Source organism: Lepidochelys kempii, chromosome 8 (assembly GCF_965140265.1).
Source record: "Lepidochelys kempii isolate rLepKem1 chromosome 8, rLepKem1.hap2, whole genome shotgun sequence".
NCBI classification, from domain to species: Eukaryota; Metazoa; Chordata; order Testudines; family Cheloniidae; genus Lepidochelys; species Lepidochelys kempii.
The window spans coordinates 83,687,324-83,702,676 of record NC_133263.1 but is presented as its reverse complement, the minus strand read 5'-3'; the positions used below and the strand labels follow the sequence as shown (position 1 = coordinate 83,702,676).

The following is a 15,353-nucleotide window of genomic DNA, read 5'->3' as shown; positions in this document are numbered from 1 at the left end:
CGCACAGGCATGAATTTCATGCTCAGATCACATGTATCTGAGAGAGAAGAGACCCCCCAGCTGGTGTGAAGATCTAACCCACTAGGCAATTGCCCCACCTCTCAGTCCAGGCCTAATCAGAATAAATACCTATATGAATGTTTGAGAAACAATTGTGTTACCCATGTAGCACCTATGTTATGAAAGACTGAAGTAAATTAGCAGCATACCCCCTTCCAGCAGCATGCATCATTTGGCATAATTGGAAACACATTTTTGTTTTCCTAAAACAAAAAAGAAAAATTATGCAAATAGTCTAATAACCCGGCAGAGATGGGATTATACACAGCAGATCAGTAATTATCATGGGGAGTAACAGCACAATGGACATAAAGTAACTTTATAGTAACCTTTATTAGTATAATTAGAATTAAATGCACTATTGATCTAATGATGAGTGTGCATGAACTATCAATTAAGTTTTCTCATGAGTATCCAGTAGAATGTACCAGGAATTAAGAAATGAAGCAAATTAGTGAGATATATATATTTTTGGTCTATGAGGAAAAAAGAGTTTAATCATCTAATTTTCCAACTAGCAACTATTGCAATCTGACTAATAAGAGGAGACATGAAAAGTACCCCTAGAGATTATAAAGCCTCTCTGTCATTTACGCTGGCTTTATTCCAGTAATACCCTTGACTTCAATAGATTTACTCCCAATTTACACTGGTCTAAGTAGGAGGAGACTTGTACTGAAAAAAGAATTGGATTTGCTCACCAGAAAAATTTATTATAAAAGATAAGAGGACTGGCACCATTCTGCACCCACCTGTTGTATTTAGAGTTGAAGCTGTATGTTCTTTGCCTAGTTTAAAACTCAACAAGCAAGTCACCCATAGTAGAATACCTAATGCCTACACATGGCCAGATTTTCTCCTCTGCTGAGCTCCACTCAGTGGGGGTTGGGGATGCAATTCCCAGCTCCCTGACCATGAGCACCAGTCTATGCCAGTAAGATTTAGAAGAACGCCTGATTGTTCTAATTTGCACCACTGGCATGGTGCCTCCAATGGATTCTACATCAATGGAGGAAAGGTGTAGTGGAATTCTACCCTACAACAGCCACATCCCATCTCAACATGCCTCACCTTCCCTAGACACTTCACCTACACCAGGGACAGGAGCAGCTGGCACAGGAACCACCTCTACCAACTTTATGCTAGTGGGAGCTCCCCTATAGCAGGGGAACTCTCTGCTGGACATATATGGCCAGAACGTGGCCCTCTGGTGCAGTGCAAAGGGATTGGATCTCAAGTAAAGAAAATGGCCTATAGGTTTTAGATTTGGGTAATATTTATGAGAAAATTACTATGAACATAGGCAATCTCTTCTCGTTCCTATCATCTACCAAAGGAAAATACATGCAAATTCTCACAGTTTCATCCTTTAACAATTCCTTCCACCCTTGAGTTCAGAGAATTCAAGCATTGTGATTCTAGTTACTCCCTGCCTGATCCAGCACCCATTCAGATCAATGGAGTCTTTCCATTGACTTTAAAAGGCTTTGGATCAGGCCTCAGATGAGTAAGATGCCTTTCCCCGTACCCTTCCAAACCTGCATAAGAGAAAGCATGGAATACAAATATATGACATATACGAAAACTATACAGGTAGCATGTGTTTTACATATTGGTCTTAACAGTTCATGTACTGAGTCATGTATGAATTAGTATGGCCCCTTTCATATGCTACAGTTATATACGTGTGTAACATAGAAATAATCATAGAAATGTAGGACTGGAAGAACCTTGATAGGTCATCTAGTCCAGTCCTCTGCACTCAGGCAGGACTAAGTATTATCTAGACAATTCCTGACAGGCGTTTGTCTAACCTGTATTTAAAAACCTCCAATGATGGAGATTCCACAACCTCCCTAGGTAATTTGTTCCAGTGCTTAATTACTCTTACATTAGTTATCTGTGTACATAAAATATGTATGTCCTTTTTATATGGATAGTCCTTAATTTTAAGAACAAATGTAGAAAGGATAATTTGCAAGCACCGAATCAGTCTGGATCTTTACTACCTCGGTGCACAGTCTAGGCACGTATCATGGAGCATAAATCCACTGGAAGCATAAGGCTTTGCAAACATAACAGCATTTGTTAAACTCTGGAAATACTTTAAGAGGTTAATTCTTCGCGTCCTCCTTGTAATAAATTAAACCTGCCCTCCCTCTCCCCCCGTGTTTTGCATAAGTTTTTGCCTAAGTTTTTAAATACATTTTCTTCAGTCTTTTAAGTTTTTCTTTTTACTGTGCCAGCTGCTTTGGGAGCCAAGACATTTTGTATATTTTTTTCAGCTTCATGGGAGAGAGGTGCAGGATGTTGATAAATTGGAGAGGGTTCGGAGAAGAGCCATGAGAATGATTAAAGGATTAGAAAACATGCCTCAGCAATAGACTCAAGGAGCACAGTCTATTTAGCTTAACAAAAGAGAAGATGAAGGGGTGACTTGATTACATATTACCTACATGTGGAACAAATGTTTAATAATGGGCTCTTCAATCTAGCAGAGAAAAATGTAACACACTCAAACGGTTGGAAGCTGAAACTAAACTAGAAATAAGGTGTGAATTTTTAACAGTGAGACCAATTAACCAGTGGAACAATATACCAAGAGTCATGTTGGATTCCCTCACTGACATTTTTTAAATCAAGTCTGGATGTTTTTCTGAAAGATATGCCCTAGGAATTATTTTAGGGAAGTTCTATGGCTTGTGCTATACAGGAGATCAGACTAGATGATCACAGTGGTTCCCTTCTGGCCTCAGGATCTATGAATCTATTAAAATAGGAAACAGAAAACGTATTTAGTCTTTTCAGCCATAGTTCCCTTCTGGGATTTCCTTTGTATTCCTCAGAGGAATGGAGAGTGGGTCTTATCTCCCTATGATGGGAAATGGGGTGTGGCTCACAACCCTGGCAGTTCCCCAAGGGACACAGGACTGACCATATGAAAGCCCTCTGCCTTCCTACTGCCTCTGGGTCCCATTCCTGGGAACCAGACAGTCGGTATCTACTCACCTATGACTTTTAAAGATGGGTAGTGAGTGTAAAGCTATAAGATGACAAGAACAATGGGTTCCTGACTGTATCTGCATCCCTCCTGCTCCTTGCCTGTGCACAGATTGCTGGATCTACAGAAAGCTATCCTTGAGTCCCAAAAGAAGAGTATTAGGGGAAGCACTGGTATGGAAATGATGGATTTTTCTTTCTGTGCAGGGCTGGAGAGATCTGCATGCGGAGGATCACTTCTGCATGCTAATCCTCAGAATACAATCTGTCCCCTAGTTAGGAAATTCAAAGCAATGTACTTCTGAGTGCATCTTAAGAGCAGGCTGATTTTCAACTAAATTATAACTACTTTTGAAAAAAACTTTTGTTGCAAAAATATTTTCCATACTAATTTTTATGTAATGGACCTATATCTATCATCAGTGAATTATTCCCACACATCTCTTTGTCCACAGCAATTTGTCACATCCCTTCTTCATATGTACATCCTTGAAGCCATAGCTGATGCATACTCTTGAAGATATAGCTGTGGCTGAGGTTAAGTGGTAAACAGGAAACACAGGGCTTCATGAAGAAAAGAGATGCAGTCATCACTAATATTTGGAGCGTTTTGCACTTTTCCCATAAAAATTGTATCTGCATGTAAGAGAGATGTTATCTTTTTGTGAGCAATACACTTCTTGCATCCAAATACCAAGGCGAAATGCTAATTAACATAATTTTGTAGCACAGTTTTTCAACTGCTTTCTGATTGAACATTTGTACTCTACCGATAAGGGGTATTAATGGAGCTGTCACAAAAATTAGAATCTATTTTGTAGTCCCACCACACATGTTAACATCTATTATAACCTTGAATCACTATTTCCTTTTAAAAAACCTTTTAGAGAATTGCTGATTTGACCATAGGCTTCATGTGTTGAGAATTTTAAACTACTATTTGCACTGACATTTTCTCTGAGTGGATATGTGTTTCCAAGCATAAAAGCCAAAGCTTTAGGATAAACAGCTTTAGCTACTGGGTTTCTGGTGTTAACAGCATAAAGTTTACTACACTATTACTGTTGTTAGTAAAAAAACATTAACAATAACAATACTTAACACTTTTATAGTGCTTTACATTTTAAAAAGCAATGTGCAAACAATTAATTCTTCCTCACAGCATTCACTGTGATGTACCCTCTTTTTATCCTCATTTTAAAACTTGGAAGAGAAAACTAAGACCCAGAATATGTCTTTCCATTGACTCTAAAGGGAGCTGGCCCCTCACAGTGAGCCCAGTTTGTCTGGTTGGGCCACAGAATTTGCCAGCCCACGGCAGCTCTCCTTTGTTAGGAGAGTTGCCATCTAGTGTTTCTTATAAGCACTGACATTGACTAGTGAGCATGGGGGGGAAGGCTGCTCACAAAAGGTGGTGCCAGGCAGAAGGTATCTTCCTGCTTTGCCCTCTAAGCCACTACACAGTCCTACCCTCTCCCTCTTTTTCTTTGGGACCTATTGGTTTCCTGGGGAATCTTTTTCTTGTTGCTTACTCTGTGTGCGGTTTTATGCTGTACATGAGGTTAGGGCAGACTATTGCAGCCACTGCACTTGAGCAGCCCTGGTGGTGGCCTCATGCAGCGGAAAGCATGGAGTTGCGGACATTGGCTAGGCCTTGGAACAGCTGCAGGCCTTGATAAACCCAGGCTATATTAGGATGCTGTGGATTGGAGTACCAAAAGAGAGGAAAAACCGGTGACAGTATGGGGAGGCTATGGCCTTCTGCCCACCTTTCTTCACTTCTGCCAGAACAGGTGGCCATCAGGAGATGTGCTGTGTAAGTTAAAAGTTAGCCAAAATTTTATTTACTTGTCCAAAATACTATATTGTCTCTGTCCATACTGGCCCTCTGCTATTCTCAGCAGAAACTGGATCAGGTTTTAGGTGACTTGCATAAGGTTGGTTAGCAAGTACAAAAAGGTGGCAGAGCCAGGATTAGAGCAGTGGAGGTTCTGGGTACAACTAATATGCTCACCCCACCAGGTGATACTACCTTTCCACCATACATTCTATAGCCATACAGTTCCATGACTTAGAAATACATAGGAAATACTCCAAGGGTGAGTAAATCTCATGTTGTAAATTGGGTTTGTTTACTACTATATGCCCATTAAAACCCCACAACTTCTGGTTCTTCTTCGTATCCCTGCTTAACAACCACCACCTGAATTTAACATAGCTGCTTTTACCAGAATGCTGTTGCACAGAAGTCCAACACAGAAATTAACTTTTCATAGGATGTGCTGGGAGTAATGATGTTCTTTGAAACCACTAATGTGGCAGCTGAATTCCGCTGTCACAATTAATTTGGCTTTTGATTATAGGGTGTGTGGAAGGGACAGAAGAACCTAGTTAACTACACAATTAAAATAGCTTGAAACAATATGAATTTTATTTTATTTTGTTGGAGTTGGGGTACTGTCTTGGACTTGTGGGAGGGGATTAGAGAAAGGATAGGCAGTTTTCTACCTGAGTCAGCTATGTCAAAGAGTTTTAAAATTATAAATATAAATTATTCCATTATAAGCTAATGGATTTCCTCTTAAAAATGACCAAAACTAATATTGCTAATTGATTTGCATTCAGAATAGCTCTTGTCACTTCAACAGAGATCACTCTGTACCAAAGAATCATTAGATTTGACTGTATTTAGTCATTCGGTTCCAATCCCCCACCTGTTAACCCCATGGCACAAAGAATGAATTAATTATCTTTAAACTTTTCTAATCATCTAGTTTAGTCCACTTAGTGCTGGTGATGCCTCAGTATCCCTTGACTTTTTTTCTTCTTTCTTACTGTTATTATAGTCCTAAAAATGTTCCTATTATCTAGTCTAAGTTTTCCCTTTTGTACTTCCTAGGTTCTGTGCTGCTGACTTGCTGCATGATGACCATAGGCTAGTGATTTGGGCTCAAATTTTGAAATGTTTACATCAATTTTGGGTGCCTCAATTTTAATTCTTTTGGTGGTGAGCTGCTGTTGCTTCCATTGACTTCAGCTAGAGCTGCAGGAGCTCAGCATCCCTGAAAAAACAGGTCAAAGATGTTTACAGTTGGACACCCAAAAATGGAAGCATGCATAACTAAAGGGCACTTTTCAAAATTTGCTTCTTGACCTCTCCACATTACCCACCTGTAAAATAATGACAGAACTTCGGTACTGAACCTCATATGGGTGTGTCAGCCTAATTCACGTGTCAGCCTACCCACTGCACAATTCTGAGATGGGAGGTGCTACCATAGATAAAGTGCTAATGACTACAGTAGCTTACTTATGAATGATTATACTAATAAACATGTTATTTTAGGTATGTAAATTATTCCCTGTCCACATTTTAATAAGTAAAATGCATGTGAATGCTTAATGATACCCCTTTAATGTTATTAAACATTACCTTATTTAGATAGTGCAGACAAAGTCAATTTATACATAGGTAACTTGATGGGAAATAATCCATGTACCTTACACTCTTGACCATTAACTATTATATTATCATATATTTTACACACTCTATACAGCGAAGTTAAAATTTTATCAATGAATTTTAGGGACATCAGAAATAAATGTATGTGGGAATGCACACAACCCTTTTGTAATCTGTAGTCAGATGGAGATCTGCACCCAGCTTTCTTAACAGTTAGGAACATCACACACTCTGAAAGGCTAAAGAGAAAAAGATTTCTTGGTAAGATTTAAAGGGAAGCAACTTGCTTTGTTACAGAAAGAGGAGAAAGTTCAAGATAGCTAGAGCAGAACAACTGGACAAGGGCTTGAATCAAGGCGGGGTCCAGTCAATCTTGTGAAATAGCACCGCTTAAGTAGGGTTGCTGAGCATGATGCTTTGGATTCACAATCCAATGAGAATCAGTAGACTGAGGAGAAATGGGTGTTTTAGGCTGGAGGGGCATCAAGACTATTGGGTAACAGTTTCAAAAGCACCTAAGTGATTTAGGAGCCTAAGTCCCATCAACTTTCAGTAGGATTCAGAATCTAAGCCACTTACGTGCTTTTGACATTTTTTCCCCATTGTATTTATCATATGGAATAAAGCAATGAACAGTGGGCTCTGAAGACTCCTGTTTCATGAGAACTTTTAGGAGCTTTTCTATGAATGGCTATCATGACTCTGCTGGTCTTACTTATTCTGTGAGCATCTCTCTCATTTGAGAAACTTCTAGTTGATAACAAAAGTAACTAAAAGTCCATGAAGAGCTTTGAAAATCATAAGGACAATTCAGAATTTGAGGAACCATTGGGTTGATATGGTCTCACTTCCAGCTGCAGCTGAATCATCTGGCTATAGAATTCTGTACTCTGTAAACTTTAGTGCATAAGGACTTAAGGAAAAGGAAAAGCTTTAGGGAAAACTGATTGCAATAGTCAAGTCAGGGTTAGGAAACATCTAGAGATGGAAATGTGCTAACATACAGACAAAAAAAAGATGAGAAAAAAAGAACATTCTGAATCAAGAATAACTGGATGATACCATCATCATTTTACTATAAGGAAACTGAGCCATGGAAAAATAAAAGATTTTCTGAAGTTGCAGAGGAAATTTATAGTGGATCTGGGAACAGAAATCAGGTCTCCTGTCTTCTGGCTCTGCACCGTAGTAAACTCTATAGTGACTGTTGTATTTTAAATGCCATCTTATTGAGTAAATTACTTACTTTTGGAAACTACACAGGGATTTCCTGCGGAATATGGGATACTTATATATTTTGATTTTTCTTAAGATCTAAATTTTAGTTACAATGTACTGAAAACTTTTAGTAATAAAAACATGACAAACATGTCTATATATAGAGTCTATATACATGTCTATATATATATACCCTGCAAAGTCAACTGAGAATTACTGAGTTTGTCAAAGTCAGCAAGCTGCTCAGAACTAATATATGCAAGGATAGCATATTTAAGACTTACATGAAAAGGTTACTGTTGTTTATGGTTTATTAAAACACAGTCTTTTTGGATAATCCTCACTACAGATCTGCACTCCAGATTTGGTGGTGTTTCTGGCCTGTTCCAATCAGCGGCTGAAAGAAAGGTTATTGAAACGTGCGGAACAGCAAGGGAGACCTGATGATAACCTCAAAGCCACTCAAAGACGACTAATTAATTTCAAGCAGAATGCTGTTCCACTGGTCAAATATTTCCAGGAAAAGGGGCTAATCATCACAGTAAGTCATTTAGCCATCAATATATGAACCTGATAAATGAATGTATGGCAGTAGCTGAACTCAGGAGCTTAGACCTGGTACGTTGCATTCTCTTTGCTTTATAATAGTGAGTCTGAGTCAAATTTTGCTCTGATTATTACACTTGTGGAACCGCACTGCAGTTATTGAAGGCAAAGTTTGGCTTGTATCTTTGTAGCTGTGGAATGCAGATGTACTGTATTATCTCATGCATGAACTTTACATAATTTTTATTCACAACTCCATGTTAACACAAATATTTTTCACTTCCTATACTAAAGAGATCATATGGAAGTCAAAGGGTAATCTGTTTAAAGAGCATATCAAAAGAATGTTTGCCATGCATGCAAGGACTGGAACAATTTTCCCAGCTCTACAATTGTGATGTCAATTAGTCATCTGTTCCATTTCTGGATTTTGGGGGTGAGAAAGTGAGGAACTAGATTTCAGATAGTCTCTCGGTAACGCAGTTATGAAATTTATACTTTAAGGATCTACCTGCACTTTGAGCTGTCGGTGTAACTCAAGGAGACGTACCTGCAGTAGCTCTGAGTGAGCATGTTAAAATTAGAATGGAGCCATGGCAGCACAAATGGCAGGAGAGGCTTAGTCACCATAAGTAGGTACTGTCAGAGATGTACATAAAGCAACTAGCATCTCCTGCCACTCACGCCCAGGCAGGGATACTATTTTTAGCACAGTAGCTCAATCAGAGCTAGCATGGGTATGTCTCAAGCTAGAAATTAACCCCCAGTTTAAAGTGTAGACACACCCTTAATTTGATGTAGACTGCATAGCAGTGTAAACCCAAACAGAAATTATATAGCTGCTGTGGAGCATAATTTCTCTAAAGAGCATTAATGCGTTTGGAGTGAAATTCAACCCAGTGCAGACAGCAAGTGACCACTTAAGCCCCACTTCAACTCTTCACTCAGGGCAGAAATTGTTCTTAGGGCCTTGAATTTCATCCAAGGAAACAAAAACAAAAAACAATGAAGCTTTAATTACTGTTTCAAGGTTACAGTGTCATGCATTGCAAACACCTTTGGGATTCTTTGTCTTGAAAATATCAGAGAAATCATATTTGATTCTATTGATTGTGGGGCTATATCCTCAGCTAGAGTAAACCAGCATAGATCTTCTGAATTCAATGAGCAATATTAATTTACATCAGTAGAGGATTTGGCATTAAAGTGTAAGCTCTTCAGACAAGTCACATCCTGTTTATAATGTACACATACATTTATGGTGTTATATAAATGATATTTTTTAAAACTTTGGAGACCAGGAAGGTCTGGTATAAATTGGTCCTTTTTGCAAATCAGTATGAATAGTGATCTCTGCAATATGTTGGAAAAGAGAATCCATCTTTGCACACTAAACAAGTTGTATACATAAGTGCAGCCAGAAGGTTTAATTAGTGCAAGCAGGGTTATAAAGTATTGCAAACATATTTCAGTGATTACCCCAAGCTTATCACCTGTATCACCACAAGTTAGATAGATTATGACAGCTTTAATAAGGGGATGATTAATTTATTTTTTGCTTGGTGAAATGTCAGTAGTTCTAATGGAGGAATTGAATAACAATGCAGATCCTGGGTGTGAAAACAGATGAGCTTTAAGATGAATACCTCTAATTACTATAAAAGGATACTTAAAAAAAACTTCAGGAAAAGTACAGAATAAGCAGAGAGGCTCATCTGGTTTTAGAATCTACAGCTGAGAATTCACAATACACTTGAAGGAGCACTTTATAAAATATGGACAAGTGTATCTCTCCAACTCATTTATCTTTGGTTGTATTTGACATCTTTCATAGTCCAGTTGTAAATAGTAATTCACTGCTGTAGGTAAGGAATCTAGATAGTGCAGTTAGACTAATCATTGTTCTGTGTATTTCTCTCTTAGGACTTAGTCCTGCAAACGCTAACAGGTTTAGCCAGCGCTAGCTAGTTTAGGGTGAAATCCTGGCCCCACTGATGAGCGTGGCAAGTCCCCCATTGACTTCAATGGGGTCAGGATTTCACCCTGAGTGCTTCCTGCTATGAGTGGTCCCAGTGAAATCAATGCAAATACTCAGAGTGGTTAAATTACGAATGATGAATTATGAGCTCTGCCTGATAGTAAGTGTTTGGAAGATTGACCCTTAAGAGAAAAACTGGCATTATATAATGTATCATGTACAGTCTCCTTTGGAAAGTTCTGTAAATCATACAGATAATTTTTCCTGTCATTACAAATATGATGAAGTCTTTTTAATACTATGTGCTCATCAGATTCATGAATGTCAAAAATGTCCTTAAATTGAAAACTAGACATGGTATGACAAGGATAGTAAATTTTTTTTGTCAAGGTCCAAATTTTTTGGTCAAGGTATAGAGCTCATAATTCATCATCATCAGACTCCAGAGAAAATAATAAAACAACAACAATGATAAGTAAATAAAAAGACTGGATTAAAAATAAAAAGACGTATTTGAGACCATTTTTTATTTCAGAAGGTGGAGAAAGCTACTAGGGGAAAGGCTGTTCTAGATTTGATTTTGACAGATAGGGAGGAACTGGCTGAGAATTTGAAAATGGAAGGCAGCTCGAGTGAAAGTGATCATGAAATGGTAGAAGGCATGGTAGGAGGGAAAACAGCACAGTAAAGATAATGGATTTCAAGAAGGCAAACTTTAGCAAACTCAGGGAGTTGGTACATAAGATCACATGGGAAGCAACTCCAAGGGGGAAACAGTTCAAGAGAGTTGACAGGTTTTCAAAGAGACATTATTAAGGGCACAATAGCAAAAATCCCACTGCATAGGAAGGATAGGAAGTATGGCAAGAGACAACCTGGCTTAACCAGGAGATCTTCAATGAGCTGAAACTCAGAAGAGTCCTACAAAAAGTGGAAACTAGGTCAAATTAAAAAGAATGAATATAAACAATATAAACAAATATGTAGAAAAATTATAAAAGGACAAGGCACAAAATGAAATTAAACAAGCTAGAGACATAAGTGGTAACAATAAAACATTTTACAAAAAAATTAGAAACAAGACGAAGACCAAGGACAGGGTTAGGGTGACCAGAGAGAAAGTATGAAAAATCGGGTCGGGGGTAATAGGAGCCCATATAAAAAAAAGCCCCAAATATCGGGACTGTCCCTATAAAATCAGGACAGTTCATCACCCTAGACAGGATAGGCCCATTCCTCAATGAGGGGAGAAAAACAATAACAGAAAATGTGGAAATGGCAGAAGTGCCAAATGACGTTTTTGTTTCAGTTTTCACCAAAAGGTTAGTAGCAACTGGATGTCAAACATATTGAATGCCAGTGAAAATTAGGTAGGATCAGAGGTTAAAATAGAGAAAGAACAATTTAAAAATTACTTAGACAAATTAGATGAATTCAAGTCACCAGGGCCTGATGAAATATATCCCAGAATACTCAAGGAGCTGACTGAGGAGAGATCTGAGCCATTAGTGATCATCTTCGAAAAGTCATGGAAGAAGGAAGAGATTCCAGAGGACTGGAAAAGGGCAAATATAATGCCCAACTATAAAAAGGGAAATAAGAACAACCTGGGGAATTACAGACCAGTCAGTTTAACTTCTGTACCTGGAAAGATAATGGAGCAAATAATTAAGCAATCAGTTTGCAAATACCTAAAAGATAATAAGGTGATAAGTTACAGTCAGCATGGATTTGTCAAAAATAAATCATGTCAACCCAACCTAATAGCTTTCTTTGACAGAGTAACAAGCCCTGTAGATAGTGGTAGATGTGGTATATCTTGACTATAGTAAGGCTTGTGATACTGTCTCACATGACCTTCTCACAAACTAGGGAAATACAACCTAGATGGAGCGACTATAAGGTGGGTGCATAACTGATTGGAAAACCATCCCTAGAGAGTACTTATCAGTGGTTCACAGTCAAGCTGGAAGGGCATATCAAGTGGGGTCCTGGAGGAATCAGTTCTGGGTCCGGTTTTGGTCAATATCTTCATGAATGATTTAAATAATGGCGTAGAGAGTACACTTAAAAAGTTTGTGGATGATACCGAGCTGGGAAGGATTGCAAGTGCTTTGGAGGATAGGATCAAAATTAAAATGGATCCAGACAAACTGGAGAAATGGTCTGAAGTAAATAGGATGAAATTCAATAAGGACAAATGCAAAGTATCCACTTAAGAAGAAATAATCAATTGCACACATACAAAATGGGAAATAACTGCCTAGGAAGGAGTACTGCAGAAAAAGATCTGGGAGTCAGAGTGGATCACAAGCTAAATATGTGTCAACAGTGTAACACTGTTTTTTAAAAAAAAGCAAACTTAATTCTGGGATGTATTAGCAGGAATGTTGTAAGCAAGACAAGAGAAGTAATTCTTCCACTCTACTCCACACTGATTAGGCCTCAACTGGAGTATTATGTCCAGTTCTGGATGCCACATTTCAGGAAAGATGTGGACAAATTAGAGAACTCCCAAAGAAGAGCAACAAAAATGATGAAAGGTCTGTTTAGTCTGAAAAAAGAGAAGATTGAGAGGGGACATCATAACAGCTGTGGTGAGCGCAGCAGTCCGTCCACCTGCCCATTATGCGATGGGCCCACCGAGAGCAGCCCCCTGCCCAGGGCAGGTGGAGAGTCCATGGCTCCCCACAGCTGCCCACTCAGCTCTTATCCTGGCTGGTCTGCAGCTCTGAAACCCCACCCCAAGGCCAGAGCCAGGTTGGGGAGAGCCATGTGGGCAGCTCTGGTGAGCTGGTGTGGAGTGGCAGACCTTCCACCTCCACCTGCCCTGGTCTGGGCTGGAAGCTTGGGGAGTGGGGACACAGGCTGGGGGCTGCTCTCAGCCCCTCCTGCACCGCGGGAAGGTGTAGGGTCCGCGCAGCTCCCATAACTGCCCAGGCTCCTCAGCTGGGTTCCATGGTGGTCTGGTCAGGGGGTGGGGCCTTGGGTGAAGAGAAGGGAAAGGGGGCAGGGTCCCCCGCGGCAAAAAGTGGGAGGACTATGGCCCCTCTAACCCCCCATTTCTGGCGCCACTGGATAACAGTTTTCAAGTATATAAAAGCGTAACCCTTCTGCCCGTCAGAGTTGGCAGCAACAAGGGCCGGGTTCAATATCTAGGGGATCCATTCCAATAGCACAATGCAAACCGGCTCGAGCCCCCACCCAGTGACCTGGGACAAATATATACCACCCCCGCTGGGCGCCTCCAAGAGGCAGTACTTCCCCTCTCGCAAGCACATAGTTTGAGTGTAGCAAAAAGCCTTTTAATAACAGAGATAAACAATGTGGCATTATGTTGGGGAAACACCACCAACAGGATTCATAACACAACCCATGAGCAAAAAACCCACCCCAAGCAAATTGGGGCATGCCCTTTCCCTTTGGTTCTTGAGTCCAGCAACCCCAAATCACCCAAAGTCCCAAAAGTCCAATGACCCAAAAGTCTCTGTCCCTGGTCAGGGCAGCCCCAGAGTTCAAAAGTTTAGCTACAGAGCTTTACCTCCCAACCTGGGTGGAGATGGGGGCGGAGGTAAGAGGCACCTTACATGAGCTGAAGCTGACTGCCCCACAGCTCCATAGGCCTTTGCTCCGCCAGCTGCCCCACGAACTGCTTCGCTCAGCTCTGCGGCCCACACGCAGCTCCCGCCATCCAGCCGATCCATGAACTGCTCCACGTTCCACCAGCCGCTCCCGCTGTCCTATGAACTGCTCCACCAGCCTGTCCACAAGACACTCCAGCCGTCCTGCAAACTGCTCCACAACATATCTTCAGGCTCCCCCACTACTTAACACAACGCTCAGTGATTTCAGCTCTTAGTCAGTTCAGCTCTTTGGTGAATCCAGCTTATAGTAGGGGAGCCTCAGTGTTGGTGCACTATTAGCCCAAAGTGAGCTCAGCAGCCTGTAACTAGACTCCTAATAGAATCAAAATTAGCTCTGATATTCCACAGTGGAGAGGGGAGGAAGTGCAATTACCATGTATGGCCCTCACCAAGGGGCCTATGCCACCAAGTATTAATACTTGTCCCCAGCCTCTCTCAATTCACAGAGTTTTGGAACCCATGACCCTTGCCTAGCGAGTGCTACTTAGTTGATGGTGAGTCCCTCCATCATAACAAAAGGCCAAGTACAGTTCCAAGCACAGTTCCCATAATCAGGGTAATAACAATTTATTCTTCCTGCCCCAATAACAGAGACACTGGGGATCCCACAGCAGCCAAAGTGACCATTTGGGCAGCTATGGCCTCATTCTAGGCAGGGTGGGTGTGCCTATGCAAATGAGATCAGCCCCTGAAGTTCTTTTCCACAACTTGCCACACCTCACCACCAGATGTCAGGGTGGAGCTCATCCTGACACTGCTTACAAAAGGTTGTTACAAGGAGGAGGGAGAAAAAATCCTCAACTTCTGAGGATAGGACAAGAAGCAATGGGCTTAAATTGCAGCAAGGGCAGTTTAGGTTGGACATTAGGAAAAAGTTCATAACTGTCAGGGTGGTTAAGCACTAGGATAAATTGTCTAGGGAGGTTGTGGAATCTCCATCATTGTCTAACCACTCTTAAAAATCTCCAAACACCTACCAGGAGTGGTCTAGATAATACTTAGTCCTGCCATGAGTGCAGGAAACTGGATTAGATGATCTCTCAAGGTCACTTCCAGTTCTATGATTCTCTGATTTTGGGGTCCATTCAAAAGTATCTGATGCTCCAGATCTCACCTACAGACCACCCATTGACTACGCCTGTGGTATGATATTATCACTAATAATGCTCTTCCAAGATTTTGTATCTTTGTCTTCCCGTTGAAAAGTCAGTGGGATTATTTTAGTTTTCTCTCAGAATTTCTGTTATAGATAATTCTATATTGACCCATCACTACTCATTGCTTGTCCAATCTAGCAAATTTTAGGGTAGGATGAGACCATCCAAGGTTGTCCCTTTCATTGACCTATAGTGTTCACAAATTGCCTGTAAAATATTTGAAGATCCAAATCATGTACCTAACTTGTTGTTAAAGTTATATATATTATTTCCTCTTCATGAATGAA

The 15,353-nt window shown here is 40.3% G+C and overlaps 1 protein-coding gene across 1 annotated transcript in view; it reads left to right on the top strand.

The window, feature by feature from the left end:
• AK5 (adenylate kinase 5) overlaps positions 1–15,353 on the top strand; it is a 150,829-nt gene that overhangs the window by 22,907 nt on the left and 112,569 nt on the right. Inside the window, exon 6 of the mRNA XM_073357295.1 lies at positions 8,091–8,282. Coding sequence (XP_073213396.1) covers positions 8,091–8,282 — 192 coding nt within the window. The remainder of the gene's footprint in view (positions 1–8,090; positions 8,283–15,353) is intronic.